Source organism: Eriocheir sinensis, chromosome 51, assembly GCF_024679095.1.
Source record: "Eriocheir sinensis breed Jianghai 21 chromosome 51, ASM2467909v1, whole genome shotgun sequence".
Lineage (NCBI taxonomy): Eukaryota > Metazoa > Arthropoda > Malacostraca > Decapoda > Varunidae > Eriocheir > Eriocheir sinensis.
The window spans coordinates 6,801,170-6,822,848 of NC_066559.1; the positions used below are offsets into that span (position 1 = coordinate 6,801,170).

General features: G+C 44.9%; 2 protein-coding genes across 3 annotated transcripts in view; one reads left to right on the forward strand and one right to left on the reverse strand.

Annotated features, from left to right (window-relative positions):
* Window positions 1-21,679, forward strand: part of LOC126982610 (ras GTPase-activating-like protein IQGAP1) — a 56,802-nt gene that overhangs the window by 7,426 nt on the left and 27,697 nt on the right. The window contains exons 2-5 of one of the 2 annotated variants that reach the window (XM_050834802.1): window positions 9,684-9,776; window positions 19,909-20,005; window positions 20,633-20,867; window positions 21,132-21,276. In XM_050834802.1, the coding sequence (XP_050690759.1) occupies window positions 9,684-9,776; window positions 19,909-20,005; window positions 20,633-20,867; window positions 21,132-21,276 (570 nt within the window). Of the gene's footprint in view, window positions 1-9,683; window positions 9,777-16,737; window positions 16,851-19,908; window positions 20,006-20,632; window positions 20,868-21,131; window positions 21,277-21,679 lie in introns of those variants that run through there. The other variant, XM_050834803.1, reaches the window with a different exon arrangement.
* On the reverse strand, window positions 1,994-4,550 carry LOC126982612 (cuticle protein-like). The gene is made up of 2 exons (XM_050834806.1): window positions 4,391-4,550; window positions 1,994-3,166 (listed from the first exon to the last, which is right to left on the reverse strand). Exons 1-2 carry the CDS (start codon window positions 4,400-4,402, stop codon window positions 2,225-2,227), a joined length of 954 nt encoding a protein of 317 aa, XP_050690763.1. The 5' UTR covers window positions 4,403-4,550; the 3' UTR covers window positions 1,994-2,224.

The window sequence follows — 21,679 nt, forward strand, 5'->3', positions numbered from 1 at the left end:
TGTTTTCTTATAATTTATTTATTTATTTTTATTATATTTCTACTTTTCGTGTGTTATGTGGATCAAGTGTTTAAATGCTTTCATACGACTGTTAAGGCAGAATACTGTTCTCGAGCGAGGCCTGCCAGGCGTGGAAAAGTGTTTAAAAGGGGCCTGCCTCCGTCTCCGCCTCCATGGTGCAGTGATTAGTGTGTCTAGCTACGAATCCAGGGGCCCGGATTCCAACCCCGGTCCGGGCAGTCGGCGAGCAGCTCACCCATCTGTTCATCCTCCCTTTTCGGTTGGTCGATAAATGGGTACTTGGGAAAACCTGGGGAACGTAAACTGGTACCTCGGATGTGACACTGGCCCTGTGTCCCGGGGTGATGAGTTCTTACTCATTATGATTAGAGGCTCAAGCGCCAATGCGACGGAGATGAGCACCGAGGCCACGCGGAGCTGTAGCGTATGCCCCCAACTATACCGTAACTTTACTTTTAACTTTACCTCTCGGAGGAGGTTAATGCTGCAGCCGATTCCTGTCGCAGGCCACCGTGTGAGGGGCCTCATTGAACCTGTTGTTCTCAGAATCTCGAGAAATAAAATCGCTCGTGTGGAGCCATCCTAGAGGAGGCAATCCCCTGACAGCTAATGCTTGCCGCAGGACAGGTTAGGTCACTTGACCACCCTATGAATGGCCGCATACAACCCCATTAATTTATAAGCCAAAATACAAAAGCAAACGAGATAATGCCTGTTGAGTAAAACCAGCCCAAAATTAAACATAATTGAACGAGTATTGCTGATCATTGTATAAGATATGTCGCTTTCTTTGTAGTTTCCAATAATTAAATGTATTTTAACTTGATCCTTTGATAAACAGATAGACTGAATAGATAAATAGATAGTATATACGTAAATAGAGATAGATAAGGCCCTATAAAAAAATAACTAGATAAAATTAAGACACTCGGGGAAAGCCAATGCTAAAAACACTAGAGCATTACGTGTGTGTGTGTGTGTGTGTGTGTGTGTGTGTGTGTGTGTGTGTGTGTGTGTGTGTGTGTCGGTAGGTTATGTTTTTCTGCCTGGTTATGTGTGTGTGTGTGTGTGTGTGTGTGTGTGTGTGTGTGTAAAGAAACTCTAAGCTCCTTGGATGTGGTGGCTGACTGGTTCACGCGTCTTTCCAAGAACCTGTTGACCTCGGTTCGAAGTTGCTCCGCGGCGGGTCGATGCACCTCCTTTTCAGGAAAAAAAAAGTATCGGCCCCTTTGTGAACGATAGAGTAAAGAAAAAGAAACAGCTAGTGATAATGGACACCGATAACTAATTGTAAATGGCGTATGCTTTAGATCACTCTTATATTAGCCACGTAAGAAATATCTAGCACATTATAAACGATATAATTCTGAAAGAACAAAACATAGAGGGTTGACTTTGATGGCTAAAAAGCGCATGATTTAGCCCTTTTTCATATCATTTCATGCTCTCTATTGGGAGTGACCCTTGGCAGACCGTAGCCTGGGGACGAGGAGCTGCGGCCCTTCACATGTTTCAGTCGCGCCTGTTTCCTGTCCTCCCGTGCTGGCTCAGGTCTCACACACACATCATTCGCTCTGAAGTCCACGTAATGGAGCTGAGCGTGCAGGCGCCGCAGAGCTTAGCGTGCGTTCCCCATATATAGAGAGATGATTTGATTGGTAGACTGAATCATAGATAAATAAACTCTTTAATTAGGTTTGATTGATGGAATCGTCAGATCTTTTTACAACTCAAGTGAATAAGATAATAATTACTATTTTTTTCCATATATCTCGTTTCAGCAACAGAAGTGCAAGACATACTTGCTGCTTCGTAGCAAAGTGTATAGAGAACATCTGTTTCAAGTCTTTGAGGCGAGCTAGTTTATCATTCTCAGAGGAAACTCATCCACCATGACCATCTTCGTGCCTTTAGCACTTGCGGCCCCTCAACGCCCAAGTCCAATGTTATCAGGAACAACAAAAGAGACTACTTTGTCATAATGCTGAAGAATGTTTTATTTGTCATCAAAACGCAGAATATTTGTTTTCACCGCCGATGAACCGCTGCTGCCTGAGCGCCCGTCGGAGGGAGGAGGGGGCAGGGACGATGGCGCCGCGCCGAGCAGACAAAATCGTGTCGTTCCTCCCTGCGTCGTGTTCCTCCTTCAGCGATGTTGTGTTGGGTGTCAAGAGACAGCACACCTCTGACTGTGTCGGCTCGTCTAGTCAACGCGGTAAGAGACAGCGTGGCCGGGGTTGTTCTCCACCCTCAGGAGGGTGGCGTCTTTCGGAGCGGCAGGAGCGGCGGCGGCGTAGGTAGTTGCGGCGGGGATTCCCGTGTAGGCAGTGATGGCAGGGATTCCTGTGTAGCCGGTGACGGCGGGGAGGGCGCCAGAGTAAGCCCAGGGGTGAGAGTAGGTCAGGGGAGCAGTGTGGGCATAAGGGAAGTGGAAGGGAGAGGCGTAAGGGAGGACGGCGGGGGCGGCCACGATCGCTCGCTTCTTGCGGCTCTCTGATGTGGATTCGGCGGCAGCCTCAGGGGCGGGCTCTGCAGCAGTCTCGGGAGCAGCCGCGGCCTTCTCAAGCAGACTCCTGAAAGATGCCTTGGCGGCGGCGACCTCGGGGGTGTCCTGGACGGGCTCGGGTCCGACAAGGGCGGGGACCTCGGGGGCCGCAGGAGCCACCGGCAGGTTGGTGCCGGCCACGCGGAAGCCCAGGGCGTCGGCCACGTAGTTCTGGGTCTGCAGCTTGCCCTCAGGGTCCACGTAGTTGTAGGAGCCGCGCACAATTCCGAAGGCGTCGCGGGTTTCGGCGCGGGAGGCGGGGCCGCCGGCGTAGCCGAAGGAGTACTGGCCCAGCTCGTCCTGGGCGTGGAACTTGGACTGGATGGGAGCCACAGGGGCCACGGGGGCTACATTGTAGGTGATTGGAGACGCTGCCTTGATGGTGATGGGCTCAGAGGCCACATTTTTAAATGTAATGGGAGCAGGAGCCACGGTCTTCAGGGTGAAGGGGCTGGGGGCCACGGTCTTAAGGGTGATGGGTGTCACAGAAGGCAGGAAGCCGGGGTAGGCACTCAGGATTCCGGGGTAGCCGTACACCTGTGGGTAGCCCACCAGCTGGCCGGTGCCGCTGGCCACCGCCACCGCCAGGCAGAGCACAGTCTGTGGGCAAGTTGGGCAAGAATACATGAGTTAATCAGTCATTCATTCACCATGGTCGTGTTATGTGCTGGACTCTCGATCCGAAGCCAGTGCCCTCCCTGAGTGAGATTTGGAGTTCATACGACATATCTTTGAGTAGACTAAGGCTGGAACTTTACACTACACCCACTCATTGATCTCCATTCCGCCCGGGAATCGAACCCGGGACCTCTCGGGTAAGACGAGCGTGCTAACCTTTGCTCTACGGAGCTCCGTGTGTGTGTGTGTGTGTGTGTGTGTGTAATTCACCCACGGCCTGATCACGAGCTGGGCTCGCAATCGCCAGCAAGTGTACCCTCCCGACCCGAGCAAGCCCCTTATAGTCAATCTCTGGGTACTGCCAGGACCTTCACACAGAACACACCCCGTCCCCTTTACTCAAAGGGGGGCATTAACCTCTGTCGGTGGAAAAATCCGCCTGAGCAGGGCTCGAACTTCTGCCTGCCAGACCATGGAGCCTGGCAGCGAAGAGCTCTACCATTGAGCTACCGAAGCTGTGTGTGTGTGTGTGTGTGTGTAATTACCACCACGGTCTAATCACGTGCTGGACTCGCGATCCCCAGCCAGTTTCCTCCCTGCATGAACTTGGAGCTCAGGTGACGGACCTTTTTGCACGCCTGGAGTCTCACACCACACCCCCACACCCGGAAGGTGGGACACAACCCCTAATGGCCCCCGGTAGTCCCTTTTCACTGCTGGATGGACAAGGGGCACCGATTTAAGAAGATTGCCCACCCGTCTCCACGCCGCCCGGGACTCGATCCCGGAACCTCTCGGTTGCGAGGCGATCGTGCTCATCACTGTGTGTGTGTGTGTGTGTGTGTGTGTGTGTGTGTGTGTTTAAAAAAAAAAATATATATATATATATATATATATATATATATATATATATATATATATATATATATATATATATATATATATATATATAGCGTGCATTTTTTTTAAATCTAAGAGCCTACTATTAAATCGGCCAACAGCTAATACATGAAAATCCTGCATGTTCGTATAGATCAAGTGTTTCTAAGGGAGGACAGAGGCGGCTGGTAATGTTGCGGCTGTCCCTTTAGTGTTGATCAGCTAACGAAGTAAAGTAATGCAGCGCGCGGTGCCGAGGCGAGTGCCGCCAGGTTCCGATGCCCCGCACACGGCGCAGCGATGCGTCGCAGTGGCAGGGACACTTACCAGAGCGTTCATGATGACCAACGAGGAGGAGCCGTCTGGCGGAGACTGTCCTGCGCCGACCTTATATACCGATCAAGGTCTGCTGTGGGTGGGGCACCTCTGGGCGTCTCATCCTCCTAGGCTCCCTCCTTCGTCGCCCCCGCCTAGCGAGTCCATTCCAGCTCTCCCCCTCCCATATCTTCTCTCTCCGCCCCTCCCTACTGTAACCACCCCGCCCTCCACCCTCAACATCCTATACCTGTCCTATCCCATCGCTCCTGTTCCCACCCGGGTTGTCCTGCCTCACGCCCACAGACTCCTCCCCAGCGCTCAGACCCGCCCCTGCGCCCCGCCCAGACCGGCTTCTCCTTCTTTCCCCTCCTGCTCATCCTTGGCCTCCCCAAGACTCATCCCCGTTACCCTTTTTTGCAACGCCCCGATGAACTGGATGCATCTCCTTATCCCCCTCTCCCTTCTCCTCCCGGCCCCTCTCCTCGCCTTCGTAGCTCCTCTTCACTCTCTTTGCCGCCCCATAACAACGGTCATACCAGCTGAATATTCTGTCACTGTCGCGTAAGTTATTTTTCTGGGAGGGGGGACGGGGGGGGGGTAAGATTAGCTCCATGGCAACCCGAACGTCAGCACATAGGGCCAAGTGTCCTCCACAGACCCACTCGGCGAACGTATCACTGGGATAGTTGTTTTGACACGTGTTGGACTACATGTATATCTGCATGTAGACGGGAAGGGGGGGACGACGCTCCCTCCCCTCCCCCCCCCATTACACCAGCTTTACAGTGTTATATAACATGCTCATATTCGAACTGCTTTGAGGCGACGAGTCAACATGATTACACGCCTACTTGTGGCTATTATTCCTTTTTTTATTAACATACTGAGCACGTGCCACCGCCTAAAGCCCTAGACCTTCGAAGTACAGTCCCCCTTTAGTATATAGCTTCCTTCACGTCACGCCCTTTTCCCCTATATATCAGTGGGTAGGTGTCTTTGGGAACATTCCCTTATGTATCAGTGGGTTTGTGTCTTTGGTACGTTCCCTTATGTATTAGTGGGTTGGTGTCTTTTGTATATGTATTGCAGTAACTCTTGGCGTTTGCTTGAGAGGTGGGATCAGTTTTATAATGCGTTGAGGGGAGACGAGGAATGATGGGATGAGGAAGACGATTATGGGAAGGAGAAGGTGGAGGAAATTAGAAGATAAAGAAGAAGTAGAAGAAGAAGAAACAAGAATGAGGAAGAAGAAAAAGACGGAAATGAAGAAGAAGAAGAAAAAGAAAAGAAAAAAGAAGAAGGAAGAAGAAGAAGAAGAAGAAGAAGAAGAAGAAGAAGAAGAAGAAGAAGCAAAAGGAGAAGGAGAAGCAGAAGACGGAGATGAATAATAATAATAATAATAATAATAATAATAATAATAATAATAATAATAATATTACTATTACTTCTACCAATAATAATAATAATAATAATAATAATAATAATAATAATAATAATAATAATAATAATAATAATAATAATAATAATAATAATAATAATAATAATAATAATGATAATAATAACAATGATAATAATAACAATAGATTTTTTACATAGATTTACATAGAAAATCAGACCACACAGACCCCATGGTCCAGACTTGGTGGTCTGTCCTTAAACCTAAGTGATTTTACATTAATCAGAAGACTCCAAAACGTTGCATTTCTACTCTAGTTGATATTAAGTTGAAGGAAGTGACGGTCGAGCTTATTTTTGAAGGAGTCAATCGTGTTACACTGGAATCAATCGTGCTACACTGGTAGAAAGAAGAAGAAGAAGAAGAAGAAGAAAAAGAAGAAAAAGAAGCAAAAGAGGAGGAGGAGGAGAAGAAGAAGGAGGAAGAGGAGGAGGAGGAGGAAGAGGAGGAGGAGGAGGAGAAAAACGGGTTAACAGTACAAAATAATCACTACAGTAGAAGTAGTAGTAGTAGTAGTAGTAGTAGTAGTAGTAGTAGTAGTAGTAGTAGCATCAACAGCAGCAGCAGCAACAACAGCAATAGTAATCGTAGTAGTAGTAGTAGTAGTAGTGGTAGTAGTAGTAGTAGTAGTTGTAGTAGTAGTAGTAGTAGTAGTAGTAGTAGTAGTAGTAGTAGTAGTAGTAGTAGTAGTAGTAGTAGTAGTAGTAGTAGTAGTAGTAGTAGTAGTAGTAGTAGTAGTACAGGCTATAGTAGTAGCATTAGTAACACTAATAACAATGATGAAGGTAATAGAACTAAAAGATAGAAAACAAGTTAAATAAATATAAATAAAACGAGAAAAATAAATACAGATGCGAGAGGGAGGAAAAAGCAAATGAAGAAGGGGAAGAAAACAAGAAAATAAGTACAAACAAAGCAGATGCAGGAGCCACGCCCTTCGCCCCTATGGCGGGATGTGTCGTAGCGGGGCGGGTCGAGGCGGGAGGCAGGTAGGGTGGAAGGGCCAGGTAGGGAGGAGGTAGTAGGTATAGCCGAGGCAGGGCAGCCGCGAGCAAGTGTTCTGGATTCTTGGGTGAGGCGAGGACCGAGGAAGGACCTTGGGTGTTGCTGCTGCCTTCCCGTAACCCCAAGGTCATGCCAGCAACCCTCCCCTACTCTCCCCTCTGCTCTTCCCTCCTCTACCCTTTTCCCTCCCTCCCTCTTCCTCCCATCCCCTCCTGCATCACATCAGCTATATCTCTCCTCCTCGTCTACTCTTCGTTCTCTTTCCCTTCTCTTCCCTTCTCCTTTGCCTCTTTCCTATCTTTCCCTTGTCATTTGAATATCTCTTCGTCTCATTCCTTCCTCTGTGCCTCTTTCCTCTGCCTCTTTCCTCCTTCCCTTCAATATCTCTTCGTCTCTTCTCCTTGTTTTCTTTCCCTCCTCTTCCCTTCTTCTTTGACCCCTTTCCCTTCTCTCCTCTGTCCTTTCTTCATCTCTTCGTTTCTTCTCCTTGTTCTCCTTCCCTGCTCTTCTCTCCTTCGTTCCCTCTTTCCTCTGTCTCTTCAATATCTCTTCGTCTCTTCTCCATGTTCTCCTTTCTGCTTTACCCTCCCTCTTTGCTTCCTTTCCCCCATTTCCTCTGTTTATTCAATATCACCTCTTTTCCATTTTCAAGTCACTGGTTTAATATCTCTTTCTTTCCTATTCTCGTCCTTGTTTCTCACCCCTCCTCCTCCTCCTCCTCCTCCTCCTCCTCCTCCTCCTCCTCCTCCTCCTTACCTTGCTCTCCTTCACTCATCGCTGAGTGTTTCCCTTCCCCTCATTATGAAACCTTACTATCCTCTCCTCCTCCTCCTCCTCCTCCTCCTCCTCCTCCTCTTCCTTCACCGTTACTAAGTACTAAGAATAACTGCAAAATGGACTCAGACCCTAAAACAGGTAACCTTGTCGTGAACCAGCGTGTTTCAGTTTACCTGTCCTCCCCTCCTTCCATGTTTTTCATCTTCCACTACCTTCCCCCTCCCTTGAAGCTGGCACTCCACTCTCCCTTCCCTCTTCCTCACCTCTTTTTATCCTCCTTTTACCTCTCCACCCTCGCCTGCTTCCCATTCCACTCCTGACCTCTCCACCCTTATCTATTCCACACTGCGCCTCCTTCCTACCCTCCTATCCACTCTTCGTCATCTCTCCCTCTCTCAAGCTGCCCTCACCCACCCTACTACTCCCTTCTCAACGGCCCTGGATTAACCATTAAGCAAAATAAGCACGTGTTTAGGGTCTCGAGGGAAGAGGGGCCCTACAGAAGTTTTTTTCCAGTGCCAGATTTACAATGGACCATGATGCAAATGTTGCAGCTGAACTAGGCCCACAAAAAGGGGGCCCACAATAAATAAATAAAAATACATATACAAGAATATTAATGATAATCAAATATTACTATTAATATTATTATAGTACTGAAGAGTGGTTAATAATATATTTTAATCTTGGGAAACGGGTATATTCATTCTTACCAGGTGTCACCAGCGACCTGGTCTCAGGGCCCACGAAGCTTGAACTATTCTTTCAATTATCCTAAATTACCTGTGCTTCTCTGGGGCTTGTAACAATTACACTTCAATAATAAGTGATACTGTTATTAATAAAAATGTAGTTGATCATTCTCGAGACAAAATAAATGACCGATGCAAGGTTCTCCTCTTTAAAAATCATTCCTGCCTGACACACCCCTGCCTCAAGCCCACTTTTATCTCGAAGTGTTCAATTTTTTCTCCAATAATTTTAACACATGCGAATGAATCTTCATAGAAAGACTATTGCATTTATCAGTTTTCCTTCCACACCATATATCTTTAAAACGTCCCACAATGCCAGCCAGTCGACTCTGTCATAAGCTTTTTTATCGGCGTCGCAGACGCTGATCAACAGATTGTCCATCTTGTTGTTGTTGTTGTTGTTCTCTTCAAGTTGTTTTCCTGGCTTACCCATGCATTGTAGACATGACACTGTATAATAACATTTGTTAGCCCTGAAGAACCCTACAACATGGCATTATTATTTTTTTTTTTACGTCTCTGCCTATTGCGCTGGTAGGCTTGCTTGAGGGGCCTGGATGGTATTCGGCCCCAGCCCGTCATGGCGCAGGCAAGTGTTTATAGTGGCGCCATCTTCTCTTGCCTCATGCTGCCCCCCGGGACTCGTTCTTGATTCTTGGACGGTTTCCTCTAGAGTCCGGGTTGATGGGTGATCTTCAGGACAGCATGTGGGTAATTTTAAGCCACTCGGCGGTGACTGAATAATCCGAGGTGGTAGCGTGGGGATTCGAACTCGTGTCGTCCATCACGTGGTGAATGTGGGCCCAGCGCGCTATCACTTCAGCCACCGCCTACCCATAATTATAACCATAGTCAGCTTTTTTTTTTTTTTTTTTTTTTTTTTTTGCCTGTGGCGCCTGTAGGCCTTCATAGTAGGGCCTAATGGTAGGCCCCAGCCCGTTGTGGCGCAGGAAAGTGTTTATAGTGGAGCCATCTTTACTTTTCAGCATTTTCCATTTTCCATTGTTGGGGGTGTGTTGGAGGGTCATGCGACGCCGATCTAGCACCGTTTTTTTGTGCTATTAACACTTGTTTTTGTTTTCATTTGTTTTCGCTCTTCAGCTGCTTCCTTTAGTGTAAAAAAAATACACATACCTTAGCAGAAATGATAGTGAGCACCGAACACACACACACACACACACACACACACACACACCTTAGTAGAAAGGATTGTGAACACCGAACACACACCTTAACATTTTTTTCTACAATAAGGGAGGCAGGACAAGGACACAAAAAAGACTAACAAAAACATTTCCTTTTTTTTCAGCAGGGGAGGCAGCAAAAGATAGTGAACACCGAACTCGCTCCCCAGCAACACGAGGCAGCTACACCTCAGACATGCAGCCAAGAAACACGAATGGTGAGTACTATGTACCACCCTGCCTGAGACAGACACTTATTGTAAGTGACGTATGTGTATGCCATTCATGAGGAGTTCAGCAATAATTCTACGCGGCGTGACCACCACTCATCACCATCACCACCAAGCCACCATCACCACCACACCACGCCACGAATATTATAGTTTTTTGTTGCTACGACTACTTCTGTTTTTGCTGCTACTACTACTACTACTACTACTACTACTACTACTACTACTACTTCTACCTCCACTACTACTAACTACTACTACTACTACTTACAAAAAGATACCTCCACCCATGTTTATTTTCCAGACATATAATCATGGAGGGCGCCATGGCTTGGAGGTCATTAGCCCCAACTCTTTTCCCTAATGACTGTGGCATCCAACCATATCACTAATACTACTTAGCACTAAATCTATACATAACACCTTATCCTTTCCTACTACTACTCCTTCACTAAACTCATGTCGCTCCCGAGCCACCCTAATGTCACTCTCCACCACTGTGGCCTCATAGTCCATAAAATTATTGAAGATGTTGGTGGCTTTTGGGCCAGTGTGTCTGGTGCCCCTGAGACATAGGATGGCCGACCTGGAGCAGGGAGAACAAGAGGCGACACCTCATCCAGGCGACAACGTGGCTCCTTGGCTAATGCTTCTTTTCTACTACTACTACTACTACTACTACTATTACTGATGCTGCTGCCACTACTACTACTACTACTACTACTACTACTACTACTACTACTACTACTACTACTACTACTACTACTACTACTACTACTACTACTACTGCTACTACTACTACTATTATTATTATTATTCTTACTGTTATTATTATTATTATTATTATTATTATTATTATTATTATTATTATTATTATTATTATTATTATTATCATTATTATTATTCGTGTTTTTGTTGTTCGCGCTCTTGTTGTTGTTCTCATTAATGATAACGATGTTCTGTTGTTAAATGTATACCAACTTGACAAAACAACATAATTAACAAATGTCATCACACACACACACATACACACACACACACACACACCTCATCGGGATAAAGAACAGCAGTAAAGGGAGGGAGATCCGAAAGAGATGAAAACATGTATGTATATAGTAATTAATAGTAATTATAGTAGTTAATAATATCTCCATTAGAGAGAGAGAGAGAGAGAGAGAGAGAGAGAGAGAGAGAGAGAGAGAGAGAGAGAGAGTGTGGGGGGGGGGGAAGAGAGGTAAAAGGAGTGAGGGATAGGGTTGTGGTCATAGGGCGGGGGTGCGGGGAGGGGGGGAGGGTGATTCTGGGCTGACGGACAAGGAAAACTTGCCCCTAAACCCCTCACTGCGGAAAACTGAACCTGGTGTCGTCTGCAGCAGTAATTATAACATTTTACCCGTCTTCTTCCTCCTTACTTGCCGGCGACATCACCACCACCAATAACAACAATAACAGCAGCAACAACAACAGCTATTTAGAATGTTCATGGACAAAACCTCAAAAAAAAAAAGGGGACTGTGAAAGCAATAGATAAATGAACGAAATAAAGAAAGTACCGCTTAAGGGTCTGTACTAATTGTTACTACTACTACTACTACTACTACTACTACTACTACTACTACTACTACTACTAGTACTACTACGAGCCTGTCATCTGAAACCCGTATATCCTTTTCTCATATCACCATGTTATGAAATGCCCCCCCCCCCCCATCTCCCCCCTTCACACACACACACACACACACACACACACACTACGGGGTTTTGAGGAAGAACTTGAAGTGGAGGAGGAGGTGGGGAGCGAAGTGGAGGAGGCGGGGATTGGAGGGAATATGAGAGGGGGAGGTGAGGGAGACAGGGAAGTGTTGAGGTGAGGAATCAAGTATAAGAGTGGGTGAAGAGGAGGGGCGAGGGTGGAGGGAGAGGGAGAGAGTGGAGATGGGGAGGTGGATAGGGAATGGGAAGGGAGGGAGGGGGGAGAGGGGAGAGAGGTAAGGAGTGAATACGTTACTCTTTCCTGGGGTGAGTATTATGTGTGTGTGTGTGTGTGTGTGTGTGTGTGCGGTCGGTATGGGGTTACAAAGTCCACTTCACTTCCTCCACCTCCACCTCTTCACTCTCCAACGTTTTTTCACCACCACCACCACCACCACCATCACCACAATCAACACCACCCAAATCTTCACTACCACCACTATTATTATTAACCTTATATATCTTCTGCACCACCATCACCCCCTTCATCAACCCCATCATCAACCCCACCACCACCACCACCACACCACATTCCTCATCACTACTATAATTACTCTCCCTTTTTCCTCATCCTTTGACCTCCATGACCCCGACCCTCCAAAAATACCTCCACCTCCCTCCTTCACTTCCTCCTCCACCTTCAAGACGCAACCTCTCCTCCATCTCTCCCCTCCCCCTCTTCCTCCCTCTGTCTACCATGCCACGTTGCAAGACTGAATTGGAGGGAGGGGTCGAGGAGGAGGTGACTCAGGGGTAGGAAGTCAACGTGGCAAGCAAGAGCTACAACAAATTCCTAAGACTGTATAGCACCTCCCTCCCATGATCAGCCGTTTTCTTGCCCATATAACTTGGTGAACCAGCACTATTTTTTTTCATTCATCAAGAACAACACGCGTTAATTTAGTCACAGTTACGAGATCTTCAGTTCAAAAGTGGCTAACATTTTCCTAGCTTCCTGCCGTCATTTCATTCAACCTGAAAATCTTAACTTCTCTACATTTAATGACCAATGGCTTCGTTTCACTTTTTTTTTATATCTAATGATGATGTATTTTCATATTGGAAAGTTCTTACTTGTAATACGATGATGCATTAAAATGGTCCGTGGTGCAGGGATGGAGTGAATATTAGTTAGTTGTGTATTCGAATACGAATACTTCAAATTACAACGAATGCGAATACGAACTCATATACACTGAAATGGTTTTAATTCGAATACAAATACAACTACTTTCTAAAAGTATTCATGAGTACATTCATGAATATTTTATATTGAAACATACCTTTTTGACGTAACTGGGTATACCACTGTTCTAAAGTTATGCAACAGTAAAATGAGCTCATGAACCTGTACTATACACGACGATTACACGTCCGCCCAGGAGGCTGGAGTTGTAAGGAGCAACGGCTGTTATTTCTGATGATAAATTTTGAAGTATTCGTCAGATTATTCGCAGAATACGAATGCATTTCCCTTGTATTCCAATACGAATGAGAATACTTTGATTTTTATCATTAATTATTCGAATACAAATACATCCTAATACGGTATACGAATGTATTCGAATACGAATAGTCCATCCCAGGTGTGGTGCACTGCAGCAACACAACAGTAACCGCGTGAACTCTATAGCCACTCTCCCGCCCCCCACACACACCTGGCAGAGTTACCCGTGGAGGTAGGGATGGGGTTACCCATAGGAAAGTCAAGAAACGGTCATCGGCATAGGCCTGAGGTGTGGCGCGGTGTGTATATATTTAAGCTTTTTGATGACTCATGGACCAGAGAATTAAGGGGCAGGTATGGTCCCTTATCTCCGGCCACCGGTGGTAGTGACGGCTGGGGACGGAGGTAAATGGTGGTGGTTGTTTTTATGGTGTTGAGTGGTGAAGGGAAGAGGAAAAGAGAATAAGGGAATTAGAACGAGAGAGAGAGAGAGAGAGAGAGAGAGAGAGAGAGAGAGAGAGAGAGAGCACCAACGGCCACCCAACTGAAGGTTTTAACATGCACACAAAACTTAAAAAAGACCCATTGAACCAGGTCCTTTAGGGTTTAACGAAGGGCCGTTTGGGGTTATTTACTCATCAAGAGAGGCCTCAATTTGACGTTTTCTCACACTCCTTCCTTCTCCCTTTCCCTTCTCTTCCTCCTCCTTTTCTTATCTTTCTCCTCATATTCCTTTTCTCTACTCTTCTCAACATTTTCACACACCCCGTCCTTCTCCCTTCCCCTCCTCGCCTTTGTTTTCTTATATTTCTCCTTCTCTTCATTCCTTTTCTTTCTCTTCTTAACTTTTCTTAATTTCTCTTTCGTTTTCGTTCTCTTCTTTTCATCCCCTTTCTTCTGTGTCCTTGTCTTTCCTCATTTCTTTCTTTTCCCCATTCCATTTCTTTACTCCTCTTTCTCCCTACTTTTCTTTCATTATTTTTTCTTCCCTTTCCGTTCTCCTTTTCTTATTTCCTATTCCTTTTCTTGTTATCCTTGTTTTCCCTCTGTTCTTTATCCTTCCATTTCTTTTCTTTATTCTTTCCTTAACTTTTCTTCTTCCGTCCCCTTCTTTCCCATCCTTTTCCTTCAGCATCCTTGTCATTTCTTCTTTCTCCTCCCATTCTTTTTCTTTACTCTTCTCTTAACTTTTCTTCCCTTCCTCTTCTTTCCCATACCTTGTCTCTCCTTTTTCTCCTGCTATGGGCGCGAGTGTGGGTGTTGTCATGGGCGGGAAGAGACGAGGTAGGAGGAGGAGGAGGCAACAGCTGCAGGAGGGAGGAAGGTGTGTTTTAGCGCCCATACCTCACCTCCCTCCCCATTACAGCTCTCTTGGGAATGGGGGAGGCGGGAAGGGTAGCACTTGTCTCCCCTTCTCCTCTTCTCTTCGCCTTCATTTGCTTGTATCTTTCTTTCTCTTCCCATTCCTCTTCTCGTTTACTCTTTTATTACCTCCCTATTTCTTCTCATTCGTTTTCTTCTTCCTTTCCTTTCTCCCTTCTTCTTTTCGCCTTCCTTTGCTTTTATCTTTCTTCTTCTCCCATTTTTCTTAGTATTTATTCTTCTCCTAGCTTTCTCTTCTTCCTTTCCTTTCCCTTCTCCCTTTCCCTCCTTCTTCTTTTTGCCCTTATTTGCTTCTATCTGTCTTTCTCCTCCAATTTCTTTTCTTAGTTACTTTAATATTATCTTCCTTTTTCTTATATTTCGTTCTCTTTTATTTATTTCCTCCTCATTCCACCTTTTCTTCTGTTCTCTGTTTACATCTTTCTTTCACTCCTCTTTTCTCCCTTTATCTCTCTCCTCTTCCATTCTTCCTACTATTACTGTTACTATTATTATTGTTATTACTACTACTTTTTCTGTTCTACTACTACTACTACTACTACTATTGTTTTTTTATCATTTCAGGACATATTCACCGCCATTATTTGTTTCGTTAAAGTCATCTCAGTAACCTCCACGCTATTTTTAGGCGGCGTTGCTAAGGTATTAACTTGTTCCCGCTGCCCACACCTGTTTCCCTCCCTTTCCCTTTCCTTCCCTTTGTCGTCTTTCCTCTCTATAAAAACTTCACATCCGGGAGCTCACAAGGATGCCGTAACGTAGCTTTATTTACCCTAGACATTAATTACAAAGACAAAAAAAAAAAAAGTGTATATCCAAGTTCTACACCGTGCGGATTCAGGGGCATAGGCCTATTCTTAAACATTTCGGAGCCCAACCACACAAGGCTTTCGTAGAAGTTTGGGGCATTAGCAGAGGTAGTTTAATGACCCCGGAGGTAGTTTGACCCTTCTTCGGTATACCATGAATCTATAAAATCACTCATTAGGAACCAGATTGACCAAATAATAGTCCTTCATACTCTCGTGAGGCTTCCATATGGGTCGTGGAAGTCAGGTTTGAGATAAAATTGCTCTAAGAAGTTTTGAGGAACAGTGGTGTGGTAGGATATATTTAAACGTGGGTGGCGCGGTTGGGTGTCTTGTAAGCTGACGAAGAGGAAGCCCGATCGCTGCTTTTCGTCTTATAAACTCCCGGTAATCTGCTTTAATTTATTTTATCTCATCATAATTCCTTTTCTTTGCTTCAGATGCTTCCCTGATCGGTATTATATCGGTGACGGGGGATGGATGTCACTAAAAAGGCCAGAATTTCCATAACGTTCTCTGCCCTCTGCGCGAGACACTCCTCCCTCAACTCCTCTCTTTCTCCTCTCATAGCTTCTTCCGTTCTCTTCTTTCTCACCCCTTTTCTCCTGTTCATTCTTGTCTTTCCTCATTTTATTCGGCAATGGGCGTGATCGAGTGTGGGTGAGGGACGTTTTGGCGGTACGAAGCGTAACTCTGTATCGTTATCGGAAGTGTTATCAGTGTTGGAGGATGTCACAATCACTTCCTGTTATGTGCCTTGCTTAGGACCCCATGCAACTTTTCGGTCCCCGAGTACACATATTTGACAAGGCTTACGTAGGCGCTGTGGGCATTTCCTTGGGTAGCTTTATGGCCCTGGTGGTAGTTTGAGCCTTTTTCTGTTGGTCAAATGTGAAAAAAATACCCATTACAACCCGATTTGATCTCCTTTTCGACCTTTGTAAATAGTTGACGTGAGAGGAGGAAGCGTTTAAGAATGCCGATGTTATTAGTCATAGCCTTTGTAACGGCAGCTATTGATATGCTTGTGGGGAAAAACAGCTGTAGGTCTCATTTTCTTTACATTTTATCGCCCTTTTAATTCTATTTTTCTCCACGTTTTTTTTTTGTTTGTTGAGGTAAATAAACTTATACCGGCGGTCGCTGATAGGAGAGCAAAGGTGTTCGTTGGGGATACTGCTGTAGTTTTATTCCCCTTTTCTCCACATATTATCGTCCTTTTAGTTCTCTCTCTTCTGCACGTTTTATAAAAGGAAAAGGAAAAGAAAATAGAAAAGCAAAAGTCCGTGGAAGCAAAGTGTACCAGAGCTCAGGACAAAGTTTATCCTTCTTGTCTCCATATATTGTCGTCCATTAATTCTCTTTTTTATTAGTCTCCTTTCCGCTACATGTTATCATCCTTTTTGTTCTTTTTTTCCACCTATGTTTATGTTGAGGTAGATAAAATTATACCGGCGGTCGCTGATGGGAGAGCCAATCAGCGCGCGGAGGGCTCCCAGGGCGGCCAATCAGCGCGCGGGGAGCCAGGCAGCGCAGCCAATCAGGACGCGCGGCCACCAGGGCAAGGGATGGCGGGTGGAACGTAACTGCTCAGCCTGCGTCCACTGTGTTTAGAAGCGAATTTTACCGGATAGAAATCACGTCTCCTGAACATGGCCGGCCAGCACAAAGGTGAGGTGTTATAGATGCGTCTGGTGTTGTCAAGGGTCCGGGGAAGGGTGGAGGTAGCGTGGGAGGGCGAGGCAAAGCTGGCCTCCCCGAGATTTGAAGGGCGGCGGGCGGGTGAGCACCAAGGGGCCGCGGCACAGCTGACTCGGCGGGCGGCGGGGTGTGCTGGGGCAGGGCGGGGAGCGTGACCTGCGGGCGGTGTGTGATGACCTATTAACGCTGGGGAGGTCAGGTGTTGGGCGTCGTGGGGGTGCGGCCGCGCAGGTGTGGCGGTGGGTGTGCCTCAGGTGTGTAATTCACCACGAACTGATCACACGTTGGACTCGCAATTTGTGTGTGTGTGTGTGTGTGTGTGTGTGTGTGTATGGGGGGGGGGGGTCCAAATAAGGAAAAAGTGCAGGCTATGGAATGATTAAATATTTACTGTTATGTTCGCTAAAGACAATGAGAAATAATGAATAAGAGTAGTTTGTAACTTCTTTAATGTTTGTTTGTTTAATGTATTTATATGAAATTGTTAGCCAGTGAGCAAAATCCAAGTATACATGCAACATTGTAATTGGAATTATGAAATGTACATCAAGCAGCAGCTCATTGAATACTAAACTCTTTCATCACTATTTTTAAGGAGACTGGAAGGCAATAGTTTACTGACAAAACAGTTACAGGTTATCCTTAGTGCCAGTACATTACAATCCGTTAGGTTAAGATGGCATTTTTAAATTTATTTATAACACTGGCAAATGTCGCAGATAGGCGTTTACTTAACCTTTCTAATTACCAACTGCTAGAAGGAAATAAGACTTCCAACAGACACTAAACATTGCAGTGATTTACAGGCCAATCAGTGAGTAAGTATAACCACAGCACACAGCAGTCAAGTTCCCGTAGGAATGTTTTGAAGAATAAAATATAGAATATACTAATGCTCTTTGGTGCTCTCTGGTTGGTGCTGTATAAAGAAAAATTTATTTTCTTGTTATTTCATATTAAAAAGAACCTGAAAAAGACATAAGGCAAGGGAAAGAAGGGAAGATGCTGCATTTTCTGAGGACATTTTGCATATTTTTGACTGCTAGTCAGCGCTGTCCGACTCTAATCGTGGCTATGACTTTAATCCTGGAGCAAAACTGTTTTTTTGTATGTTTGTGCGTTTCTTGCACCATCTCTTAACATAATCATCATGTGCGGATGAGGAAGTATACATTTTTGCAATATTATAGTTGACATCAAGCTAAAACAAGGAGAAAATCAGAGTTGGCTCAGAACTCGTACATGTGAACTGTAAACACTCCTACCACCGAGAATTTGTCTGCCGCTGGATGAGGGGCATACATATACAAAGGATTAAGCACAGGTGATCTGTAGTCATCCTCTAGGAACAAAACGTTGAATTCCTCCATCTTCCTACTTCTGACAGTATGCACTCTTGAGTACTTGGGTCTGAAGAGTGATGTATACACGAGCTATTCCAGGGCGGTGGCGCCTCTCATCTGGCAGCGGCACTGTAATTCGTTTTCAGTAAAAATGCTGTTTATATGATTTTGTTTGACTTGTCGGTGACACTACTGAAAACGCCTTAAACCATGTGTCTCATCCAACTCGTATCTCACGACATACGAGACACTTGATTGAATTCTTTCTCCTGTAAGTTATATTTGTGTTTTAGATGTTGAAGCTTGAACTAATGATTCTACCATATCATATCACACCTTGAGTGCCCTAGTCTTTGAACTTCTTAAGCCTTTGTTTTATATAAAAAAAAAATTACCGGTAGATTCAGACTAGAAATACGGATCAGAATTAGATGAAAGTTTTGCTGATTTCTCTCATGGCACTGCACAAGAAGGAGAAGCCTTTAGGATTTCAGGTCTCCTGGGCCAAGACCAAGGTACATTCTTGGAGGGTTATTGGAAGAAATAGTACAATCTGTTCATGCATGTGGCTAGGACATTGAGATCATAAAACATTGGTAGTGTAGAGAACAACGGTGGGTTTTGTCAAGAAATCTTCCATCAGATTGGCTTACCCAGTGTTAAGAATTCTCTCGGCATGATTATGTAGCATTGTTTATAAAATCCCTAAAGACAAAGATTCAAATCTTCATATTGGTTGTGCTCCCTGTCTCTATTGTGTTTGGGACATGGACCCTGAATGTTAACCCGTGGAGGCAAATTCATGCCTCCAGTAAAAAGTGTCATTAATAGAATTCTGAGATATCGCTGAAATAACTGTGTTAAATCAGTGGCTATTTCATGAGGGGAGGCAGTGGCCGAGTGATTAGCATGCTGGCATGGTAAGCCATTGGACATAGGTTCAAGTCCCACCAATGCACGCTAACAATTTTCAATTATTTCCAAGTGGCAGAAGATTACAGACATTCTGCCAAGATTTTCATTCAGAGACTTTGTTCAAGTGGAGCATTGGGGGTGGCAGCATGGGACAAGCAAGAGTCATACACTGTGTCAGACACTCTAAATGAATTTCACTTGCGCCACTAATGGACTGTGGCTGCCCAAGAGTCCTCTCAAGAGCACCTACCGGCACTACAGGCAGCACCATAAAAAAGAAGAAAAAAAAGACTTAATCAAGGCTCATTACCTGCACAGTCTGTGATTGCTATCTCCTGTTATATGGGCATGTGGTTGACTATCCAAGGAGTCAATCCTTCTCACTGCATTGTTTCTGTATGAGACAGCCCAGAGTGGAAGAGGCCAAGGGTGTGCCCACAAAGCCTGATGAAGACTGCCAAAAAATACTGTGGTGGTGACAGCAAACAACGAAAAGACAGACAGGTGCTAGACAGACTTGAGGAGGACAAGATCAGATGGAGACTTGCTTGAAGGACCCCTGGGATGGTATCATAGGGTGAGCAATGCAATGTGCCCCCCAGCATATGCTCATATTGGTTTGATTGATTCTTTGATAGGAGATGGTTATTAATAGATTTGAAGCCTTGCATTAATCCACAGTGGAGGTTGAACAACTGGGTGACTTTAGGCTTATAATAATGAACTGTCTGTGGAAAGTTGCATTACATTTAGTGTTCCTATTGTTGTAGGTGGCGGCAATGGCTGCCTTGATGCACAGGAGATGGACGAGCAGCGACAGAAGAATGTGTCATACCAGTACCTGTGTCACCTGGAGGAGGCCAAGAAGTAAGACTGCTGCCACCTGTTGTGTTGATAGGCTGAGGGGGAAGGCATGTCAGGAAGGAAACTTTATCACTGATAGGCATAATACAATATTTCTTTGTTGTTAAAAGATGAGACAAGAGTCCTTGGTCACTAAGGAAATATACAAGGTTGAATGGGGGGAGGGTAGGTAGGGATTTTGAACTTGATCAGCTTCATTGTAGTATGTAGAAGATAGGGTCTTTTGAACAACATAAACATTTTCTTTGCAGCTTTATGAAGAAAGTCGTATATTTGAATGGTAAATGCAGAAAAAGAAAATCACTTAACTTTTGGTGTTTGAAATTTAAGGGTTAGCTACAGATGAATTAATACATTAGTGGTCTGCTTTTAGTGATCAAGTGTAACAGATATAATTGTGTGGGAATGGCAGTGTTAAGGTCAGCTAGCTTTCTGCAGTTCCCCATTTTGTTAATCATTCATTTATCATTTAGTAGTTCATGAAGGTCCTGCCTAGCCCTTTTGTTTCTGACTTGAGCTGTTTAGGTCATTTGTCTTGAAACAATCTCCGAAATATATATCACTGTCATTTGCATTACCTTTCCTGTAGGGGACATGAGTATATAGAAAATGTGACTTTCTAACTCTCAGGTGGATGGAGGCATGCATTGAGGAGGAGCTCCCTGAGGCTGGAGAGCTCGAGGAACAGCTACGGCATGGTGTTTACCTGGCCAAGTTAGCGCACTTCTTCGCCCCCACCATCGTGCCACTGCGGAAGATATACGACGCTGACCTGTCACGCTTCAGGGCCAGTGGGCTGACCTTCCGGCATACAGACAACATCAACCACTTTCTCAAGGGTCTGGAGAAGATCAAACTGCCAAGTGTATGTGTTGTACCCTGTGTCTCCTCAGTGTGACATGAATGTGTATAATACTCTCATTTATTGGATGTAAAAAGAGCCAAACTTCCCATTCTTAAGAGAGGAAGAATGAACCAAAAGAGGAGTCTAAAAAGATCCAAGATGGGAGACTTTCTTTTGCTTTTAGATCCTTTACTGAATAATGTGGTGCCAAAATTAGACAATAAAGTAGGTTACCCTTGATGTTGAGCACTGATACTTTTGCTCACTATGTTTTTCGTTCTTCAGATTTTCTACCCAGAGACCACAGATGTGTATGACCGCAAGAACATGCCTCGTGTGGTGTTCTGCCTCCACGCCCTCAGCCTCTACCTCTTCCGCCTGGGCATCGCACCGCAGATTCAGAACCTCTACGGAAAAGTCATGTTCTCAGGTGGGAATCGTTCCTCATCCTTGTGGCTTGTGGCTTTTGAGTTTTTTTTTTTTTTTTTTTCCCTGCATTGTGGTATGTATCCTGAAACTCAATACCATAGGAAGGTTTTCAGGTGGATTTTGATTTTGTCTGATCTATTTAAATGTTTAATTTTAAGCATTTATGTTTCAATCTCTGAACATATAGTTTTCTCATTGTATTCATATTTCCTTGTATGGTAGGATGTTTTTTTATCAAAGTTTTCATGGCTGGTGCAATCTTCTGCAATGGGACTGTACTTTATTGATCTTTATTTCTTTATCTTAGGAATTACTTATTCAACTAATTTGAATGTTATGGATATTTCTTGAGCATGTTTATGCCAAATTTAGAACAAATCAATCTTATAATATTAGGAATGTCT